At 59.0% G+C, this 22,435-nt stretch overlaps 1 protein-coding gene across 1 annotated transcript in view; it reads right to left on the bottom strand.

The window, feature by feature from the left end:
• MINK1 (misshapen like kinase 1) overlaps positions 1-22,435 on the bottom strand; it is an 84,842-nt gene that overhangs the window by 60,818 nt on the left and 1,589 nt on the right. Inside the window, 1 exon segment of the mRNA XM_074941456.1 lies at positions 3,695-3,760. Within this exon segment, the coding sequence (XP_074797557.1) occupies positions 3,695-3,760 (66 nt within the window).

The following is a 22,435-nucleotide window of genomic DNA, read 5'->3' as shown; positions in this document are numbered from 1 at the left end:
CAGCTTGGCCGACAGCCGGTTCTGGCCAGTGGGAGGACAGAGGGCTGTGGAGAGACCCCGCTGACCTGACCAACCAGTTCCAGCCAGAGAGGAACAAAGGACGAAGAGAGAGGGCCCCAGCGACCTGTTTACCTGGGACGGAGGAGCTGTTGGGGCAGGTGATATGGGATGATCGGCTGGAAGGAGGGGGCTGCTGCGCTGGAGAGAGGGAGCCCCCAGAGCCCCCCTGGATGCGGGACAGACCTAGATGTGCTGTGCTGAGGGAGGCCAGGCCTGAGGCCCGGAGAGTTTCCTGGGCTGGGTTCAGATGCTCACTAACCCCCCCTGTTTTACGCTGGCTGGGAGTCGCTCCAGCCTAGAGAACAGGGGCATTATTCCCTCTGGGAATGGAGGGCCTGGGGGTCCCGAGCGAGGGGACTCTCTGAGGGGGCCCATGGCAGAGACAGGCAGGCTAAGGCTCCAAGAGGTGCGGCTCCAGGAGGTGGAGGGGCTGGACCGCCAAGAGAGTGGACCCTCGAGAAGGGCTGTCGCGCTGAAGGGGGTTCCCCCCACGGACCACACGGGGCCAAGAGTGGGCACGACTGGGAGTGCACAAGGCAGCTGGAGCGTGGCCACACGGTACCTGCCACTCAACCGGCTCCCTTTCCTCCTAGCGTGGGCACACCCCCGAGACACAACGCACACACACTAAACACGCTGGGTTCAAATCATCCCCTGCCCAAGGACGGCTACTTGGAGTGCCTGTCTCTCGCCGGCCAGCCCAGACGGGACCCGATCCGGGGAGTGAAATCCTCCAGCCTGTGTCCCGCAGGGGGTCGGACTACATGATCGGGGAACGGAGAGACATTGCCTGCCGGGAAGGCTGCTGGGGAGGTCAGCAGGCAGAAGCGGACCCGCATGCCGGCTGGAGGGTGGGAGACTGCGGAGAGGCTGGGGTGCCTGGAGGCAGGCCGGAAAGGGGGCAGAGGAGCTTTCAGGCCTGTACCGGGAACTGGAGCGACTGGAGAAGCGCGGTGCGCCAGCAGGACCCCTCTGCTGGGAACCAGCGCAGATAGGAACTGACCTACAACGCTGGAGATATTTCACATCGGTTCACCTTGAAGTCGGATCTCATCAGCCTGCAATTAGCCCTGCCGGCTCCTCTCGAGGGAAGGGCAGGCTGCCAAGGGCAGTGGTAAACGCCTCATCACATTTCTCACCACAAACGCTGCACTAAAGGGCAGTGAGGGCTAGTGGTCAGAGCAGGGGGAGGCTGGGAGCTAGGACGCCTGGGTTCTCTCCCCGGCTCTGGGAGGGGAGTGGGGGCTGGTCGGTTGGAGCAGAGGGGCTGGGAGCCTGGACTCCTGGGTTCTCTCCTGGTTCTGGGAGGGGAGTGGGGGCTAGTGGTTAGAGCAGGGGCGGAGGAAGCTGGAGATCGTACCAGTGCCAAATGCAGAAGTAAAATAACCTCTGTACTCCTACCCGAGCTCCATTTACATCTGATTCACAGGTGTTCTAATAACTGACTGATCAACCTTTCATGACGCAAGATGTGGCTTCCACCCATCTCTGACGAGGCTAGGATGCTTGCGACATTCACTCAGCACCCATTAACCCCTGCGCAGCCATTCAGCCGTGGAACCTTAATGGGAAGCAGGCCTGGTTTGCCAGCCAGCGGTTCTCCCAGGGTACGCTGAGCGCGGGGGCTGGCCTCGTTCAGTGTGAGCAGTCACATCAGGCTCAGATTTAGCAATCACCGGGACCACCAGCGAGGAGATGGCCCCGCAGATCAAACCAGAACAGCTGGCAACTTCCCCTGGAATAGCATGACTCCAGCAGCTGGGGCTTTAAGGGAGTTGGCAACACTGCTCTTGGTCTCCCTCGTACCAGGCCCTGCGGCAGAGACTATTGGAAAATGGGGGTGCCCCCCCCCACACTAAGTCTCACATCTGCGGTGAAACAGTTGAAAATTTCCATTTGGAATTGTCATTCCGGTGCCTCAGGGGAGGCATAGTTCAGACGCTGCATGCCCCTTGTCCACCTCCATGGGCCCGGCTCTCTGCCTGGACTACATCTCCCAGGATGCACCGTGGTCGCTCTTTCTGCGGAGCCACCGCTGTGCCTCACGGAAGATTATTCCAACCAAGCTGCCGGGCCCACAGGGGCAGCCAAACTACAACTCCCACGAGGCACAGGGGCCATGTGGGTAACAAACCCGAATTCCCACCGAGAAACCGCTCCCCCAGTCCCGCGCCTAGGTGCTTCTCAAGCCTGGCATGCCAGGTGCCGGCCGTCTACCCACCACTCCCCAGGGAAATGACACACATGGGCGTGGGCCACCCGGATTTGGCATTCACGGCCCACAATCAGTGCTCCGGAGAGGAGAAGGGTGGGGAACAGTCACAGCGCCAGTCTGGGACTGGGGAGACTGGGTTTGAGTCCCTGCTCTGCCAGACTTCCTGTATGACCCTGAACGAGTCATTTAGCTGCTCCGTGACTCAGTTTCCCCACCTGGGTTCGTGGCCGTGAATCCACTGAAGATGGGGAGGCACTTGGATATTGCAGCCATAGAACCGGAGTGAAAGAGCAGGAAGTAAGTCACCTCCTCGCTGCCGTTCCCTCGGACCGCGCCCAGACAGATGGATCTAGGTTCCCAGAGACGGGATCCATCTCCTCCAGCCAAGCTGCTGGGCTCCCTCCCCGTCCCCTCCCATTCACCGGGGAAATTAAGTCCCTCCCCCATCATCCTCGCATGCAAATAGCCGGCGGGACAGCAGAGACTCAGATGGCAATTCAGTACCCTAACGAGCAGAGCCGCGGGGCTGGAGCCACGCAATCATACAGCGTGGAACTGAGTCCGAACCGGCGTGTCCGGGGTATCACCACACCCAGCGCGCGCCAGGCGGCACGCAGCTTGGGCCCTGCACGGGTCACTGCCCGTATTTATTACAGGAGTGTCTGCGCACATCCAGCCAGTGGGACAGCGAGGGGGAGATCCTGCCAGCCGAGGCCCCCGCTCTCTCCTCGAAGGCCGAGCACACCTGCCGCCTCCAGCCTCAGGGGTGCTGCTAATTGGCTCGAGACGAGGGAGAGTTTCTGTGCCAGCTGCACTCGGTCCTGGCGCTCGGCTCGCTGGGCCCACCGACCGGTGGCTGGTACAGCGCCAGGCCTGTGGAGGTGGGGGGATGAGTGAGTGAGAATGTCAACTCTGTGGGGCGGGGAGTGACGCTTCGGGCTGTGTTTGTACAGCGCCCTGCACCACGGGGCCCTGGCCACGGCTGGGGTACGCCGACACTACTGTAATACACCCAATAACGTACAGCGCCCTGCACCACGGGGCCCTGGCCACGGCTGGGGTACGCCGACACTACTGTAATACACCTAATAATGCAGAGCCCCTAGCGCCATGCGGCCCGGGGCCCTGGCTGGGGTACCCCGACACGACCGTAATCGATGTACTAAATAACACACCCCGCCAAGCACAAGGTCAGGGCTCCGAGGCAATACCGCCCTAAGACCAGCACTGTTCTGACCACGGAAGCACACGGGGAGCAGACCCAGGGCTCTGTCCTCATGGCCACGGGACGCCGTGGAGTTCCAGACAACGTGCGCTGTGACTGTGTCTCCGGATGCTCATTGGTTGGCTCTGGATGGTGCCTGGGGACGGGGCGGATGAATGGCAAAGCGGGACAGCGTGGGCCGGCCACGAACTCACCTTGTAGACCTGTCCGTACGTCCCATTCCCGACCACCTCCACCAGTTCGAATATGCCGGCAGGGTCCTGGGGGGGTAACAGAAACAATGTCAGGGTGACTGTGCCACAAACATTCCTGCTGCACTAGCCCACCCTCGGACCCTCCCGGTGCCGGCTTGCCCCATCCTCCCCCCACCTCAACTCCAGTCCCTGCCCCCTGTGCTGGCCTGCTCCGGAGAGCCCCTCTCCTCCCCCGGCCCCAGCCCACCCTCCAATTCCCAGGTAGCACTGGGCAGGGTCTCTGCCGCGTATCACACTGCCGAGCTATTAATATATGCCACGCGATCCCCCGGGCACACAGCACGTGCCAAGTGCTAACCAGTATGGGAGGGGGAGGGACAAGCCCGTGAGAGCTGGGTGTCACTCCAGACCAGAGGCACCGCATCTGTACAGCTGGCCAGGTAGTTCCTGGTTCAGAGACACAGTCAGGACCAGCCAGCCAGGTTACCAGTGCTGAGCGGGGGTCCTGGCTCCCCACCCCTCTCTCTGCCCTCTTCCCACGTGGATGTAACTTGTATCGTGACAGTACCTACAAAGCCCAGACCAAGACGGACGGAGGTCAGGGCCCCGACAGCGCCGCGCAGACCCCTCCCGGGCCGAGAACAGAGCCCCCACAGACTCTGGTGGTGCTCAGACCCCTCCCTCCCTGACTCAGATTGGGGTCCCCATCACACCGGGTACCACACAGACCCCCTAGGCTGAGATCAGGGCCCTCCATTGTTCTGGGTGCTACAGTGACCCCCCCCACCGGACCAATGCTTCCCCCCTCGTTCTGCCTGTTCTCCACTGGCTCAGACACCAACCCTTCAGTTTCCGTCTCCAGGCCCTTCGCCGCCTGTCCCCACCCACCCCTATCCTCTCTCGAGATGCCGAGCCCCACCTCCGATCGGAGCCACCGGCCTCCATTGCCCATTGGCGATGTTGAGCCCCTTAGTGCCTTCTCCCACAGCTGCCTTAAACACCGAGCCCCCACAGCCGCCTCCTTCGCCACACTGCCTCCAAAACCCCCGCCCACGGTTAGCTGCTGGTGCACGGAGCCCCTGCCTGGCCCCACCGGGTCCTGGCACGCTGGCTCTTAGACTTTGGGGGAGGATGGAGTGTACAGGGGAGGGTTTTACCTCCATGCTGCTGTGTTCATAGCCCAGGAGGCTGGTCGGAGAACGCGTATTGTGTCACGAGGATGAGCCCTGAGCCCTTATCTGATTCCAAAAACACAGGAAGCACTTTGGGGCTGCGCCAAAGCCGGAGAGCGAGGCCATATGAGCCAGCCTCTCTTACACACAGCCCTCTGGCTGCAGCATCAGCTCCCCCCGAGCACCTGCGGTCCCCTCTGATTCCCGGAGCGGCAGCGTGGGGCTGAGCAACTGACCAAGTTAATGCAAACCAGCCGGCAAAGAACACCCAACCCTACGCCCCGCTCTGGGGTGGGCATTTTACAGAGGATGGGGGGGAAGTCAGAGAGGGGCTACGGCTGGAGAAAATGCTGTGCAGTGAGAATGAAGCTGTCCCGGAGTCCCCGGGCGATGCTCTGGACCTGCTCCCTACGAAGCCAGTCAGGACTCTGGGGAAGTCTCCTCTCTAGGAGCAGCCTGTCTGCGGGACACACAGCTCACCCGGCTTCCCCCTTCCTGGGCCTGACCTCGGAGCATTCAGCCTCCTCTGCCCCTCCGGGCGCTTCTCCCAGCGAGTCCGCCCAGGTGGGGTCCTGTGGGGGCCAGAGGGTCCTGCCCCCCAACTCCGCAGTCAGACGGGACTCTCAGCCAGCCAGTAACACAGAAGGTTTATTAGACGACAGGAACATGGTCTAACACAGAGCTTGCAGGTGCAGAGAACGGGAATCCTCAGCTGGGTCCATTTTGGGGGCAGTGAGCCAGACAACCCCATCTGCCCTTCACTCCATGTCCCCAGCCAGCCCCAAACTGAAACTCCCTCCAGCCCCTCCTCCTCTGGGCTTTGTCCCTTTCCCGGGCCAAGAGGGCACCGGATCCCTTTGTTCTCCAACCCTTTAGCTCTCACCTTGCAGGGGGGAAGGGCCCAGGCCATCAGTTGCCAGAAAACAGGGTGTCGGCCATTCTCTGTGTCCAGACCCCTGCACACCCCTGCCCTCTAGGGCTCTGTAATGATCATACTCCCTTACCCCACCCCCTAGATACTTAAGAACTGCATGGGGGAAACTGAGGCACCCCCACACTATTCAGAGGAAACATTAAGAACAGTCCCACTTCGTCACAGAAGCTAAAACCGATTGAGTCCTTAACAAAAAGATCAAGTGGTGACTTGTCTGCAGCATCTCAGTCCCTCCATGGGGAGAAAACCCCTGGTGCTGCAGGGCTCTTTGACATAGCAGAGAGAGGCAGATCAGGACCCAGCGGGGAAAACAAGGCACCAGGTTTTCACAGACAGGGTGATGAGCCATTAGACCCTCCTCCCCAGGACAGCGGTGGATCCATCTCTTCCTCACTTCCCACCCGGCCCAGAGCCTTCCTGGAAGGTGCTTTAGAGACTGGGCTCAATACAGGGAGAAGAGGATGAGAACCTCTGTTCTGGGTTATCCGGATGGTCTATTAGACGGGTGTCTCGGTGGAGGAATCATCGCCTGGGTACAATGAACGGCTCCAGAAGACTAACAGAACGCAGGGCTCTTGCTGCGCGACTCGCTTTCCTCTTCTTAATTGATTTACTGAAGATCCTCATTAAACTAATTTCTCACAAGGGCACAGGAAGGCGGCTGAAGGTTTTACACATTCAGCAGGGCAGGGAACAGACAAGAAAGTCACCTAACAAGACACAAGCTGCAGGGAAGCGCCAAGCACAATGTCACATTGCAGGAGCATCTATTAGTGATCAGCTGTTCGCTCTGGGTTGGTACAGGCCCGGACGGGGCCATCCGCACAATAAACACCCCCTCTGGGGCTGGAACGGGAGCGTTCCCCCAGGGATCTGCAGATCCTGAGGGGAATTCTCGGGCGTCACCCACAGGAGGTCAGGCGAGCCGGTCCTGGCTGTAGGCTCCGTGAACCCGGCCCCAGGATCTCCTAGAATAAGCAGAAATCTCAGCTCACCAGCATTTTGCAAGCATCATGGTGGAGCGAACTGGGACCCTAGAGAGAGAAAGGGCAGCCATGTGGTTCAGACACGGGGCTAGGGGGTCAGGACTCCCCCACAGTCTGTTCCTGGCTCTGCCTCGAACTCCCTGCCTAAGCTTGGGCGAGTCTCTGGACCTCAGTGGCCTGTAAAACGGGAAGGAATAATAATGCTGCCTCTCTCGATTACTTAGACAGTAAGAGTAAGAGCCGTGTTAGTCTGTATTCGCAAAAAGAAAAGGAGGACTTGTGGCACCTTAGAGACTAACCAATTTATTTGAGCATGAGCTTTCGTGAGCTACAGCTCACTTCATCAGTATGCATCCGATGAAGTGAGCTGTAGCTCACGAAAGCTTATGCTCAAATAAATTGGTTAGTCTCTAAGGTGCCACAAGTCCTCCTTTTCTTTAGACAGTAAGATCTTCAGGGCAAGGACAGTCCCTTGCTACAGGGACAGGATCCCCCCCCCACCTCAGCTGGGGGGCTCCGAGAGACACTCGGAGTGACAGGATCCCCCCCCATCTCAGCTGGGGGGCTCCACGAGGCACTCGGAGTGACAGGATCCCCCCCATCTCAGCTGGGTGGGCTCTGCGAGGCACTCGGAGTGACAGGATTCTACCCCCCATCTCAGCTGGGGGGCTCCGCGAGGCACTCGGAGTGACAGGATTCTACCCCCCATCTCAGCTGGGGGGCTCCACGAGGCACTCGGAGTGACAGGATCCCCCCCATCTCAGCTGGGTGGGCTCTGCGAGGCACTCGGAGTGACAGGATTCTACCCCCCATCTCAGCTGGGGGGCTCCGCGAGGCACTCGGAGTGACAGGATTCTACCCCCCATCTCAGCTGGGGGGCTCCGCGAGGCACTCGGAGTGACAGGATTCCCCCCATCTCAGCTGGGTGGGCTCTGCGAGGCACAACAGGGTCTCCCTGATCTCAGCTGGGAGTCCATGCAGCTTATGGCATGATGAGGTCCCTCCGATCTTGGCCCGGGCCTCTGAGCATCCCCAGGACACAGATCATTGAGGAGGCCTGAGGTAGCTGCACAAATGGAGACAGATGCCGAAACCAGCCCCAAGAGCCCCGAAGAGCCCATTGGATCATCCTGTCACTGGCCCTCCACCAGCTACTTCCGCAGGGAGGCCAGTCCCTCGGGCTGCACTAATGTATCTCCCAGAAAGGGTCCAGGCCGCGAGATGGAGACCCCCCCCCCGCCCCGTGGAGTTTGGTCCCACGCTTGGCCCCACACTGCCAACACCCGCACCTCGGGACAATTCTGCTCCGGTTCTGAATTCCGGGGCTCCTGGGGTGCTCAGGGGATGGGCCACCCGGCCTCAGCAGAGGAGACAAAGCTCTGGGCTGGCTCAGAGGGGAGGCAGCTACTCCCTGTGAATACATGCGCGGCTGTCCTGGGAGCTCTGGATGCGTGTGCCCCCGCTAGGCCTCGGCGATAACACATCCTGGGCAGAAACGGGTCTGCACCTGTGCAGTGCCCAGAGAGACGACAGAGCGCCGGCTGCCAGTCGAGGGGCTCTGGATCCCGCCCAGGGCGGAGAGGGGCAGGTCTCTGGAGGAGCCCGGGGGCTGAAATTACAGATGCTGCCAAGGAGGCGTGAGCCATAAACTCCTCCGTTCTCATCCTGCTAGGCTGGGAGCTCGTGGGGGCTGCCCCTGTGTGTGTCCATGCAGTACCCTTCCCGCTGGAGGGAGGGGTCCACGCTGCGCTTAGTACCACAGGCCCCCCGCCCCCCATCTCAGCCCAGGGGTCTGTGCAGCGCCTGGCACAATGGGACCTTTGAACCAACTTTTCAGACAGCCCCTCCCTGCTCTGCTCCCTGCACTCAGCCTCCCTCGCAGCACAGAAACAGCACCCTTCCACGGCGGGGAAAATGACTTCGTGAAAGAGCCCGGGACGCACACCAGGAGACCTGGCTCCCAGCCCCCCGCTCTAACCCACCAGACCCCGCTCCCCTCCCAGAGCTGGGGAGAGAACCCAGGACTCCTGGCTCCCAGCCCCCCCGCTCTAACCCACCAGCCCCCGCTACCCTCCCACAGCCGGGGAGAGAACCCAGGCATCCTGGCTCCCCGCCCCCCAGCCCCAGGAACAGCTCAGTCTGTTGGAGATGGCGCAGTGCTCTCAGGGCCCAGCATTCACTGTCGCTCCCTCCTGGCCCTTACGCCACCCAAACAAGCTGGCAGCTGACATGAGTGGTGCAAGGGGGAACACAAAAGAGCCCTGTGAGCAGCTGAGCCCCGCCCAGCTGGACCCCGAGCCCTGGCACACAAAGGAATTAACAGAGAAGCCAGGCTGGAATCGGTCACAAGGGGCCTGGGACAGAGGCCAGCTAGCAGGGCTTTCTGCTCCCCTCTCCTGCCCGGACACCAGGGTCCGTGCTCGCAGCCTTGGGGTGGCGCTACCCACTGGGGCAGGTCAGCGTACGCCAGCCCCACCATCGCTAACGCACTCCAGGCTGAGCTGCCTCGGCAGCAATGCCTTCTGGGCAAGCGACCCACAATGTGGCGGTGCACCAGATTACCCTGTGGGGATGACGCCCGGCCGCTGGGGGGACTGTGGGAATTCTCTGCCCGGTGGCGAGCTGCAATTCCCCAGCATGCTGAGGCACAGAGATAGCACGGCCTAGCGGGTAGGCCACTGGGCTGGGAGTCAGGGGACTGCGCTTCTGGTCCCTGCTGGCGCTGGGAGACCTCAGGCAAGTCCCTTCCCTGCTCCGGGCCCCTGCGATTTCCCCTCCGTCCCAGCCTTTGCGTAGACTTGAAGCTTGGGACAGGGACTGCCTCGCACAACGGGGGGCCTTGATCTCTGTCGGGATCGGCCCTCTGTCTGGCACGACGGGCCCTGATTTAGGTCAGGGGGTCTGTGCAGCATCCAGCACAACAGGGTCCCTAAATCTGAGTCAGGAATCTGTCCAGTGCCTGGCACAACGGGCCCCAATTTCAAATGGGGGGGTCTGTGCCATGCTCAGCACCACAGGGGCCGTGGCGTGAGTCTGTGCAGGCCGGGGACAACAGGGGCTCCGATGCTGGCTGGGCTCCGTGCAGTGGTCTGCATGGCTGGGGGTCAGGCACTCCTAGAGAATCAGCAGCGTTAGCAGACAGAGAGTCCATGCAATCCACCCAGGACAATCAGCTGTGTGGGGCTGGGACCTGGGGCAGACGGGAGCGTGGGAGAGGAGTGCAGGGGTGAGCCAGGCAGTGGGTGGGAGGGAGAGCTGGGAATCCAAGGAACCGGTGTTTATCTTGGAGAATGGGATTGGAGTTGGGTATTCTCTTCAGGACACCACGTTCCTGCCCCTGGATTGCCCTTCTGGGGGCCCAGCAAAAGCCTCCTTCCCGCCCCCTTCCTGGCAGGGCAACCCAGGTCACACCTCCAGAGTCAACAGGACTTTGTACTCGGAGCGCTTGCCAGCTTCCCGACCCACCCTCATTCCCGCCTCAGAGAGAGAACAGCCTGCGTTTAGAGAGGAGAGCTGGCAAGGGAAGGAATCCAAGTGTACAGACTCCCTGCTCCCCACCCCCACAACCCATGCCCCTCGTAGAGCTGGGGAGAGAACCCAGGAGTCCTGGCTCCCAGCCCCCCCGGCTCTAACTCACCAAGATGGGGGTGGCACCATGCCGGGCACTGCACAGACACCCAGCACCTGAGATCAGGTGCCCCTCATCACACCGGGCGCTGCCCACAGAGCCAGGTGCTGCCCCAGAGAGCTTCCCGTCTAGCAGCCGCAGAAAGGCCCATGGTCCCTGCTGGATCAAAGCGTTCAACGAGGCCCAGGGAGACGCAGCCCACGCGTCCTTGCCCCCCTCCAAGAACATCGCCCCCACTGTGTGCCTGCCCCAGCACCACGCAGGGCATGCCAGCCTCCAGAGGGGGCCCTGGGCATCTCAAACCCACTGGCGACAGCGCTCCCAGCGCGCTCTAGGGAGCGAGCTGAAACGAGGGGGGCTGACTATGGGGAGCCACTCCTCAGGCTGGTGGGGGGGTCCCCAGCTCAGACTGGAGCTCAGTCCCCTGAGAAGTCCCCCAGTTCATCTCAGTGACACTCCACCTACACCCCGGGCAGCGTGACACAGCCCAGCGCCTGGCAGGTGACCCCCAGTTACACGCAGAAAGCCAACACTGAGCACGAGAAGGACAGACGGGCGGCAAGGGGCTTGTAACTAAGAGCACTGGGCGGGGAGGCAGGAGATCTGGGTTCAAATCCTGGCTCTGCTGCAGACTCCCTGCAAGCACGGTTTCCTTGCGCTGTCTAGGATACTGGCTATGCTGTAGTGTGGACGTGTGTAAGCCCAAGCCCCCCTCCCAGCCCCACACAAAGCCCTCAGAGTGTTTGTACAACGCACAGCCCCCTGCAGCTACCGGCACACACAGACGTCTGAAGGAGGACGAGAACCTTTCGAGCCCAGCTGGGTTTGTTGGCCCTCACTCTCCACGTAATTCGAAAGACCCGTGGAAGTCCCCAGTATGAGGTGGTGAAAGGACATGGCTCCCACTCGTGCCAGCCAAAGGCCTGTTTTGGGGGGGCATCTCCATCTCTTGGGGGCGTCCGACCCAGGCTGGAGCTTTTCTGGGAGCTTTAGTTCGGCTAAATACAGGGGCAAGTGGGCGGGATTCTCTGACCCAAGGGGTCAGGCTAGATGGCACTCCAGTAGATTTTTGTCAGACTCTCTCTATAGGAGCCCCGTAATCAATGTATGGTTCCCACCGCAGCCTCACACTCTTCAGTGTATTGATCGTCACAGCTGGCATGGCAGGGATCCTCGCTGGTCAGATGGGGAAACCAAGGCACGGAGCAGCTGAGTGACTGGCCCAGTGTCACACAAGAAGTCTGTGGCAGAGCAGGAACCTGAGCTTGGCTCTGCCACCTCTAGGCTCGTGCCCCACCCATGAATTAGCCTACGGAACTCCTTGCCATGAGCGCTGTATTCAAGGGCCCTCAGACATTTCTACAGACAACGGGGACCCCCGGGGTTGGGAGAGGAAGAGATTCAAAACACAACTAAGAGCATGGCTGGGGGAAGGCACAGGGGATGCAGGCAAGCCCTGGCTGGTCTGTTCAGAGGACCCAGGCTTCTCAGCCACCTCCCTTCGCAAAGCCATCCACCCACCCCCTGGCCCCACAGGCTGCTGGCACAATGCAGAGCGGAGACCCTGGGGAAGCCGGGGCATGGGCAATGCTGGGGTGGAATGGCCCATCCTGGAACACCACAACCCCTTCCCTGCCCCGCGGCGTTCTCCCCAGACAACGTACCTCCCGTTGGCACAGAGCTGGCCCGGAGTCTGCATCTCAGGCAGGTTCAAACATGACCCAGTCAGCCCTACTCCCTGCCAGCTGGCCATATGGCACTCATTCTCAGTGGCAGCCAGGCAGCAGCTGGAGTCTCGGGTTTGAGGAAGGGGCCCAGGAGCCAGGACTCCTGGGTTCTCTCCCCAGGTCTGGGAGGGAAGTGTGGTCTGGTGGGTTAGAGCAGAGAGGCTGGGAGCCAGGACTCCTGGGTTTTCTCCCCAGCTCTGGGAGGGGAGTGGGCTTGGGAGACAGCAAGGCTGGCTTTGTAGTTAACGGACCGGATGGGACTCAGAGACCTGAGTTCATTTCCCAGCTCTGCCACAAGCTCCCTGTGTGACCTTGGCCACTTCACTTCGCTTCTGCGCCTCAGTTCCCAGCTGTAAGAGGGAGGGGGGGAACCATCTTTCCTGCTCTCCTCAGGGCTGGGAGCGTCTTGCGATGGGTCTGTTCAGGGCTTGGCCCTTCAGAGAGGCCCTCAGATTGGCGTGGGGGGGTCTGTGTGACCCCCAGCCACTTGGCCCTGCACCACCCAGGGCATCTCTTCCACAGCTGCATGTGTGTCAGTGCTGGTCACTCCTGGACCTGCATGGCAAGCACAGCAAGACCACCCAGCATCCACAGCTGTAGACCACCCAAGCGCAGAGGTATGGGGGGCAGTAAGATGGGGAACCCCCAATCCCTTCAAACTACAGTCTGGTGCCCACCAGCGGCGAGGCGTCAGAAACCGGCAGCTGCTGGCAAAGCAGGCCAGGGAAGTGTCATGGAGTCCCCGGGCGATGCTCTGGACCTGCTCCCCGCGAAGCCAGGCAGGACTCTGGGGAAGTCTCCTCTCGGGGAGCAGCCTGTCTGCAGGACACACAGCTCCCCCGGCTCCACCTTCCTGGGTTTGACCTCGGAGCCTTCAGCTTCCTCTGCCCCTCCGTGTGCTTCCCACAGCGAGTCCGCCCAGGCGGGGTCCGGGGGGGGGCAAGAGGGTCCTGCCCCCCAACTCCGCAGTCAGGCAGGACTCTCAGCCAGCCAGTAACACAGAAGGTTTATTAGACGACAGGAACATGGTCTGACACAGAGCTTGTAGGTGCAGAGAACAGGACTCCTCAGTCGGGTCCATTTTGGGGGGCAGTGAGCCAGACAACCCCGTCTGCCCTTCACTCCATGTCCCCAGCCAGCCCCAAACTGAAACTCCCTCCAGCCCCTCCACCTCTGGGCTTTGTCCCTTTCCCGGGCCAGGAGGTCACCGGATTCCTTTGTTCTCCAACCCTTTAGCTCTCACCTCGCAGGGGGGAAGGGCCAGGCCATCAGTGGCCAGGAAACAGGGTGTCGGCCCTTCTCTGTGTCCAGACCCCTGCACACACCTGCCCCCTAGGGCTCTGCAACCATCATACACCCTTATCCCACCCCCTAGAGACTTAAGAACTGCCTAGGGGAAACTGAGGCACCCCCACCCTATTCAGAGGAAACATTAAGAACAGTCCCACTTCATCACAGGACGCTTCTGTCCGGAGCAAGCATTTCTGATCTTCCCCCTACATATCGAGATAGGAACCTGCAGCTGCGCCCCCCATGTTCCTCACGGCAAAGCCCACCCTGAGGGGAACTGCACAAAAAGCAAGTTCCCCCCCACGGTAGGTTTCAGCTGGGAGTTATCGATCACTGTAGCACCCTGGAGGTCCCAGCCTAGATCAGAAGCTGCCACACAGACACCACCCCAAGACCAAGATCGGGGTCCCCCCCATGCCAGGTACTGTACAAACATATTGTAAGAGACAGCCCCCCCCACCCCATGATCTTTAAGGCTGTGTGAAAATTGAGGTCCAAAATTTCCTTGAGCAACTTTTTATACACCCCACAAGTTTCTGCAAACTGGAGTGAGCTGTGTCAAATCGGCCTCCAGGTGCAGGGGGTCGCAAAACCCCCGTTTCTACAGTGCCTGCACTGACAGCCCCAAACCGCAACTTCAGCGCACACCAGATTCAGCTTTTGAACCCAACTATTAAAATCAATCACGACTTTGTTCCAGCCTCAAGCCTCTTACAATCTAGGGGCCCGGTCCACTATGCAGCTGGGGGCCCGGTCTACTACGCAGCCGGGCGTCCTAAGTCCCAGCCTGAACCATGAAGCCTTCCTCCTCCAGCGACTTTTTCAGCCTGGGATCACGCACGGGGGAATATCCAGCGGCCTTGGGCCCTCTGAGCCAAGGTTAACAGGCCAAATGATTCCTCATTGCCCATGAGTCCCCATGCAGCAGTGATCCCCCCCCCCCACGAGCCATGCAGCCTCCCCCAAAGACTAACGATATCTCGCGCTTTCCATTCACAGATCTCACAGCACTTCACGCTGGGGATTATTACACTCACTGGACAGACAGGGGAAACTGAGGCATGAGGCGGTGAAGGGACTCGCCCAAGGTTGCTCAGTGGCAGATCTGGGAACAGAAGCTGGGTCTCTCGTGTCCCAGCCCACTGCTGGACCCACTAGATCACGCTGACCCACATCTGCAGCACTACTCTCCCTTCACCCGGGTCACCAGCCACATGGCCCTCAGTGAGCCTCAGAGCTCAGCAAATTCAGCTGTCCCTGGAGAGCCAATACGCATTGCTAAAATACCCAGCTCCAGCCATGTGCAGGCTGTCTCCCCCCCCACCCACAAGCCCCCACCACGGGGCTATTCCTTCTCCTCCCAGACAACAATGAGGTCACCTTATTTCCAGCCGAGAAACATCACTTAAATGTGTGAGGTGCTGCGGGTTGCCTGCCTTTGCTAATTAGACAGCAGGCCTCGCTGCAGAGAGCTCCCTGTGCCGCAAAGAAAAAGGACGGGGAGAAGCTGGACAGGCCCAGGGCAGGGCTTCGGAAAGGCCTCGATCCCGCTTTAAGGAGATCGCAAAGCAGTTTTGCTGAGCTCCAGAATGATGAATAAGGTTTCCCCCTTTAGCGCTTCAGCATCGGTTAATCTCAGTTAATTTCAGACTATAATAGGATTCAAAAAAGAACTAGATACATTCCTGGAGGATGGTCCAGCAATGGCTATTAGCCAGGCTGGGCAGGGCTGGAGTCCCTAGCCCCAGTTTGCCAGAAGTTGGGGATGGGTGACAGGAGACGGATCACTGGATGATTCATTCCCTCTGGGGCACCTGGCATTGGCCACTGTCGGAAGACAGGACACTGGGCTAGATGGACGTTTGCTCCGACTCAGTATGGCCGCTCTCATGTTATGTTCAGTCAGCCCCATGGCGCTGCTTTCTCCCACAGCCCACGGCAGAGCGGGGAGTTACCCAGCACGTCCCACCCTCAGCAGTAAATCACAACAAGGCAGCTCCGCGGCCACCACACAAGGTGTTGATTTGCATTTCACGGCAGGTGTGGGGAAAAGGGGAATCAGGAGTCGTGCAGCTACATGAAGCCTTGTGCCGGAAGGTGGGCTTGGTCAGACACCAGATTACAAAAGGAGGTTGGGGCTCCCCAAAGCCTGCGTGAAATCCATCCCAGCCACCTGGGATTTTCAGCTCTGCTCCAGACTGTCTGCGTGATCTGGGGGCAGTTCTCCAGCCTGTGATCACAACGGTCCCTGCTGGCCTGAATCTACAGAAAACCCTGGGGGAGTCCCTGCGTCTCCAGGCCTCAGTTCCCCTATCTCCGCCTTGTCTGATTAGACCATGACTCCCAGGGCTGGCACTGCTTTACTCTGGCTGTGTAGCGCCCGGCACAATAGAGGCCACCAGCTGGGGGGCGGTGTTGTACCTGGGGCAATTACACCAGGAGTCTGGGCAGCTCTCCCCACAAACCTCCACTGAGGCAGGGACCTTTCCTCCAGACCTGTCCAGCGCCCCAGCTCAGCACTCTCAGACTCCCAGCATGAACCATCCTGCAACGAGCCTTTCGCAGCCGGGGATCCAGCGGGGAAGCCCCACAGGACTTCGCTCTCCAGCCAGGGAGTAGGCCCCCACCGCACGAGACACTGCAGCATGTGCCTCTGGGCCAAAAGCACCCCGAGGGGAGCAGCCCATGCCCCCTCCCCGAATCCAGCGCTAGGCCAGCTCCAAAAAGGGAGAGGTTTGCTCCGCAGCTGACTTGGGGCAGGCTGGGGCACATCCAGCCCAGGCAGAGAGCGGAGAAGCACCCCACCCCGTTCGCACCAGAGAGGCAGGTCAGCCGGCTGGGGACCTCTGCTGCTGCTGCTGCTGAACGCAAGGACCATCGCCACGGGCTCGGCATGTTACCCGCCGGGCCCAGCCTGCGGCCCCTCCGCCAGCCCCCAACGCACCCCCACCCCCAGCTCGCAACCCCGGGCCCAAACCGCCAACGGCAGAATTGCCAAAGGAGCCAGAGCACTGCCAACTGAGCTCCTCACAATGCCCTGAGGCAGAAGAGTCCAGGGTGCAATTCCCAGCTCAGCCACATGCCTGGGGAATGCTGTAATGCCCTGAACGTACAGTGCCTGGCACAGTGGGATCCTGGGCCCTGACGTGCCAGGTACTGTACATTAGGGGTATTACAGCAGTCCCCAGGCACCCCGTCAGGGCCCAGGACCCCCAAGTGCCAGGCACTGTACGTTAGGGGTATTATGGCAGCCCCCAGGACCCTTCTGTGCCAGGTGCTGTACGTTCAGGGCATTACGGCAGTCTCCAGGTGCTCCGTCAAGGCCCAGGACCCCACTGTGCTAGGAGCTGCACACAGACCAAAGGGTTGGGAACAGAACCAGGTGTCCTGAGCCCAGTGCCCTGGCCCGGGGAGCAGACTGCCTCTCTAGCAGCAGCATCTGCTGTGCCCGCTGGGCTGGGATAGCACCCCTGGAGGTGGGGTCTGTACAGCCTGTGGAAGCAGGCAGGCACCCACATTCCCTCCAGACCCACAGCTCAGCACGCAGCCGGCCTGCTTTGAACCTGTGACCTAGAGGCGGAAGATGGTCTCAGCACCTGCTGGCCACTCCAGCCTCAGGCGTTTCATTTGCAGCAGAGTCTGCTCCCTGCTGAAGACCCTGCTGTGGCTCTCCAGCGATTGTTCAATGAAGCGCGGTCCAGACAACGAGACCAGCTCTGCCTTCGACCTGCTGGGGGACTTGGGCAAGTCCCTTGTCGACACGCAACTGTTTCCCTTCCCAGCATATCTCCTCAGATTGTCAGCTGTTTGGCACAGGGATGTCTCTTGCTATGGACCTGTGTAGCGCCCAGCAGAGGCGAGGACCCTCCGACCTTGGTTGGGGGTGGGGGAGGGCAGTGATGGGCAGTGTTCCCCCCCAATCTCGGTGTGTGGGGGGGTGAGGGCGGTGCCAGGCAGCGCTCCCCCCCATCTCGGGGTGTGTGTGTGTGCGCGTGCGTGAGTGAGTGTGTGTGTGCGTGCATCGCTTCCCACCCGATCTCAGTCAGGGAGGGGGAGGTGGCAGGCAGTGCTCTGCCCCAATCTCGGTCAGGGAGCGGGGGCCTCTGGGCAGTGCTCAGCACAGCCAAGGGCCCCCCTAATCTCGGCCAGGACAAGGAGAATACAAAAGCTATTTCTAAAGTGGATTTTTCGGTGGCTGTGAGCCTTTGTATCAGCAGGGAGCCAGGCATGCGTTGCGGCTCGTCAGGAACATGTGGACCGTTAGACATTAAAAGCCCTTATTAGCTCCGTCTCTTCCTTTATTTCGCATCCACGAGCTAGAGCCGCACGATGCGAGTTCAAGGACAGAAGCCACAAGAGCACGAACGTCTGAAGTGAGCTGTAGCTCACGAAAGCTTATGCTCAAACAAATTGGTTAGTCTCTAAGGTGCCACAAGTACTCCTTTTCTTTTTATCAGATCCAAAGACACACACTGCAGTCAACAAGTTCTACCTCGCAACCGGCGCTGCGCTGAACACCTCAGGCGCACGGCCTGGATTCGAGTGCCGACGCCGAGCGAAAGACGCACTCGGAGTGACACGAAGCCAGCAGCTGCAGCACCCGGCCTTTGTGTCAGACTCAGCAGCAGCTCCCGTTTGGTCACTGCATCTCTCCAGGCCTCAGTTTCCCCACGGTAATGCAGGCAGCCTGTGCTGGAGGACCTGGGAATTGAACTCAGATCTCCCAGGTACCAGCCCAGCGAGTAGAGCCAGCACTCCACAGTCAGCCCTGCAGAGGACTAGCTAGCACAAAGCGGGCTGGAGCCATAACTGCAGGGGAGACCATGGGCTGGTTCTGGCCAGTGGGAGGACAATGGGCTGCGAAGAGAGGACCCCCCGGTGACCTGACCAGCCGGTCCCAGCCAGAGGGGCCAGAGGACAGAGGAGGGGAGAGGGGGCCCAGGCGACCCTGTTTACCTGGAGAGAAGACAATGGACAGAGGCGGGGCTTGGGGGAGGTGATAGGAGATGCCCAGCTGGGAAGCAGGGGGGCTCGGGGCTGGAGGGAGGGAGCAGGCAGAGTGCCCCTGGATGCAGGAGAGACTTGAATGTGCTGTGTTGAGGGAGGCCAGGCCTGAGGCCCTGACAGTTTCCTATGCTGGGGTCAAACGTTCAATAAACCCTCCTGTTTTATTCTGGCTGAGAGTCACTCCAGTCTAGAGATCAGCGGGCATTATTCCCTCTGGGAGTGGAGGGCCTGGGGGTCTCCCCAAGGGGCCCACGGCAGAGACAGGCGTGCTAAGGCTCAGAGAGGGGTGGTTCCAGGATTGGGGGGGGGGCTTAACCCACGAGAGAGAGTGGACCACCGAGAAGGGCTGTCTCAATGAAGGGGTTCCCCCCACAGACCGCACGGGGCCAAGAGTGGCCATGACCTGTGAGTCCGTGACAGCTAGAAAGACCACCGCATCTGAAAAGGAGTCGGGGGTCACGGTGGAGAGTTAGCTGGACAGGAGCTCCCAATGCGATGCAATGTGGACCGGGCCCCTAGATTGTAAGAGGCTTGAGGCTGGAACAAAGCTGTGATTGATTTTAATAGTTGGGTTCAAAAGCTGAATCTGGGGTGTGCTGAAGTTGCGGTTTGGGACTGTCAGTGCAGGCACTGTAGAAAAGGGGGTTTTGTGACCCCCTGCGCCTGGAGGCCGATTTGACACATCTCACTCCAGTTTGCAGAAACTTGTGGGGTGTATAAAAAGTTGCTCAAGGAAATTTTGGACCTCAATTTTCATACAGCCTTAAAGATCATGGGGTGGGGGTGGGGGCTGTCTCTTACAATACGTTTGTACAGTACCTGGCATGGGGGGGACCCCGATCTCGGTCTTGGGGTGGTGTCTGTGTGGCAGCTTCTGATGCAAAGGCTAACGCCACCCTCGGATGCACACGCAGGGGAATCTCACAAAGGAACAAGGCACCCTGGGATACTGTTGTCGTGTTTGGGCGTCTGCAGTTCAGGAAGGAAGGGAAAGCCTGCCTTATAACGAGAAATGGCAGGAGCGCAATCCAAGGGGCTAAGGGGTGGCTTGATCAGCACCTACGCGGGGCACAAATGTTTAACACCGGGCTCTTCAGTCTAGCAGCGAATGGTCTAAACCGACCCAAGGGCTGGAAATCGAAGCGAGACAAACGCAGGCTGGAAAGCAGGCGCGACATGTTAACAGTGAGGGGGATTAAGCACTAGGGCTGCAGTGGCAATTTTCCCATCAAGATGAACATATGAACGGCCATACTGGCTCAGACCGATGGTTCGTCTAGCCCAGCGAAGCGGCCCGGGCCAGATGCTTCAGAGAGAGCGAACGGAACAGGGCGATTACTGAGTGATCCAGCCCGTCAGCCAGTCCCAGCTTCTGGCCATCAGTGCATGGGGCAGAAGGGGTGGGAAGTTTTTCTAAAAGATCTGCTCAGTTCACACAGGGATCCATTCAGGGCCTGCACTGTACAGGAGGTCAGACCAGATGGTCCCTTTATGACTCTAGCCCCACTCAGAGAAGGCCTTTCCACACGGTCCCCAGCACCATGTCTGCACTAAGGCTCTGAACACTGCCAGCCCCCGCTCAGCAGCAACCGTGGGAAGACTTCTTGATGCAGATGGGGCAGTCATTCCAGTTAGGGCAGCCAGACAGCTCCCAGCTCGGACTGGGTCATGGGTATTAGCGCCCCCCCCCCCCATTTCAATCTGAAGCAGCAAAGCCCAACACACTGCCTTCTCCACACATGGATGCAGACAGATGCACCACCTGGCTGGCTGGGTTTGGGGTTAGATTTTGGCTTACGTCTCACGCTGCACTTTTGAACACTGTGTGCCTTCCAGCCAAATATCCCTGGCAAATGACCAATCACCGCTCAGACCAGGTAAGTCAGAACCCAAGTAGTGAAATTAAGACCCCGTCCCCACTGGCAGGGGGTAAGCGTGGCCTTTTGGGAAATCCTGAGAAGTCAGCCATGAGCTCCCAGCGAGTGGCAATGATATCGTGTCCAGCGCTCGCATCCACACTTTAAAAACGATGATGATGAAACATGGAAGAGGGTTTAGACAAGAGCTATAAGGAGGATTGACAAGCTGGCAACCACGCCTCACAAAGCAGCTCAAAGTATTCATCTTACCAAAGACATTAATCACGGTCTGTAAGTACCTACATGGGGAGTAAACAGCTGGAAGCTAAAACCATGCAAATTCCCATTAGAAATAAGGCATATGCTTCCCACAGCGTGAGTGATTAACCATTGAAACAAGGTCCCCAGGGCAGGGGTGGATTTCCCATCTCCTTCTGCCTTCCCATCCAGACTGGAGCCTCTCTGGAAGATGCTTTAGCCCAGCACTATTCTTACGCTCAATACAGTGGGAGCTGGGTGAAATTCTCTTGCCTGTAGGGTACTAGATTATCTAACAGTCTCTCCTGGCTTTCCTCTATGAATCGGGGCAAACCAGACGGGACGAGCAGATTCTGTCCTTAGGTTGCCATTTAGCAAAGGCTGATGCATACCAGGGTTTACTCCAGAAATGCACCATGCCCAGCCCCTGCACTTCCAATCAGATAAGAAATGCGTCACTTCCTGTCCTAAAACACTGGGCCCTGTTGAACAATTGTTGCATTCCACCCTACTGGCACCGCAGTTTCTATCAGCATAAGAATCGCCAGAACCAGGGTCCATTCAGCCCAGAGCCTTGTAACAGCTGTTGGAGACAAGAAACCCTGCAGCCACGGGATAACCTGCCTCTGTTACACAGAGGATGAGTCGTGCTTGTGCCCTGAAGAACGAGAGTCTAACTCTTGTTTTCTTTTTAATCCTTACTATTACCCACATAAAACGTCTGATCATTTGTTTAAATCTCGCTAAACTCTTGGCCTCTTGTGGCACTGAGTTCCACGTGCTTTTTAAATGCAGTGTACAGCATATTTCCTTTGGTCAGTTTTAAATGCGCTGACTTCCATTTTCATTCCATGAAGAATCTACCACTGCTGTAGGGAGTTTGGGCCAACGGTTAATCACCCACACTGTACAAAACCTGTGCCTTATTTCTCGCGTGAATTTGTCTGGCTTTATCTGCCAGCCGTTGGTTTGTGTGCTGCCTTTCTGGCAGATTAAAGAGCACCTTGGTACCGGATATTTTCTCCCTGTGATCAGCGGAGTCCATGACTGGGTGCTACCACCTGAATAAGGCAGGGAGATGTTGGGGATCCTCTGGGAAGGACAGAAAGACTGCAGCCAGCTGGGAAGAAGTTCTATCCACCCACCAGCAATGACATCTGCACAGAGCCAGCGTTACGAAACCTCTCTCGTTTGTCTGTGAGATAGACGGTGGTTTGAAAAGAGATGTAATCACATTCCAAAGCGTTCCGGAGCTGTTCTGCTGAGGGAGGCGAGAATTCACAGCACAGGTCGACCTGCAGCAGGCACCTCGGGTTCGTTCCCATTAAACACAATTATAAACTAGGGTTCCTGTAAAAAGGGAAATGCTTTGCCAGGGACTTCGGGCCAGCAACTGATTTTATACTGGTACCAGCACCATGGTTATGGGGAAGATCTAATTATACTGGTATAAAGGCAGGTGTTGCCTTGGCTAGAGCACTGGGAGAGCTTCTATTCACAGCTCTGACGCTGATCTGTTAGGTGACCTTTGATAAGGCACATCCCCATTTTACAGATGGGGAAACTGAGGCAGGGAGTGGGTATAATGATCGACGGACGAAAAGCATTAGCCATCATTATTATAGGTGATTACACTGGTATAACTACATCGATCTCGGGGCTTCTCTACACGAGACAGTACACCGATAGCTCTTCTGCGCAGACACTATCTACCCCGCCAGGAGGGGCTCTCCCGCTGGCGTACGCAATCCCTCAAGGTCGGGGAATGAATGCTCCAATGCAGAAGCTCTGCTCTGTACTCTGCATGAAACCCCTGGCATGCCAGGCTAATCATTATTCACCAGCTCACCTCAATCCTGAGCAGAGCCGCCACGTTGCAT

This window comes from Natator depressus, chromosome 28 (genome assembly GCF_965152275.1).
Source record: "Natator depressus isolate rNatDep1 chromosome 28, rNatDep2.hap1, whole genome shotgun sequence".
Classification (NCBI taxonomy): domain Eukaryota; kingdom Metazoa; phylum Chordata; order Testudines; family Cheloniidae; genus Natator; species Natator depressus.
The sequence above is the reverse complement of the archived record's forward strand: the minus strand, read 5'-3'. Positions and strand labels throughout refer to the sequence as shown.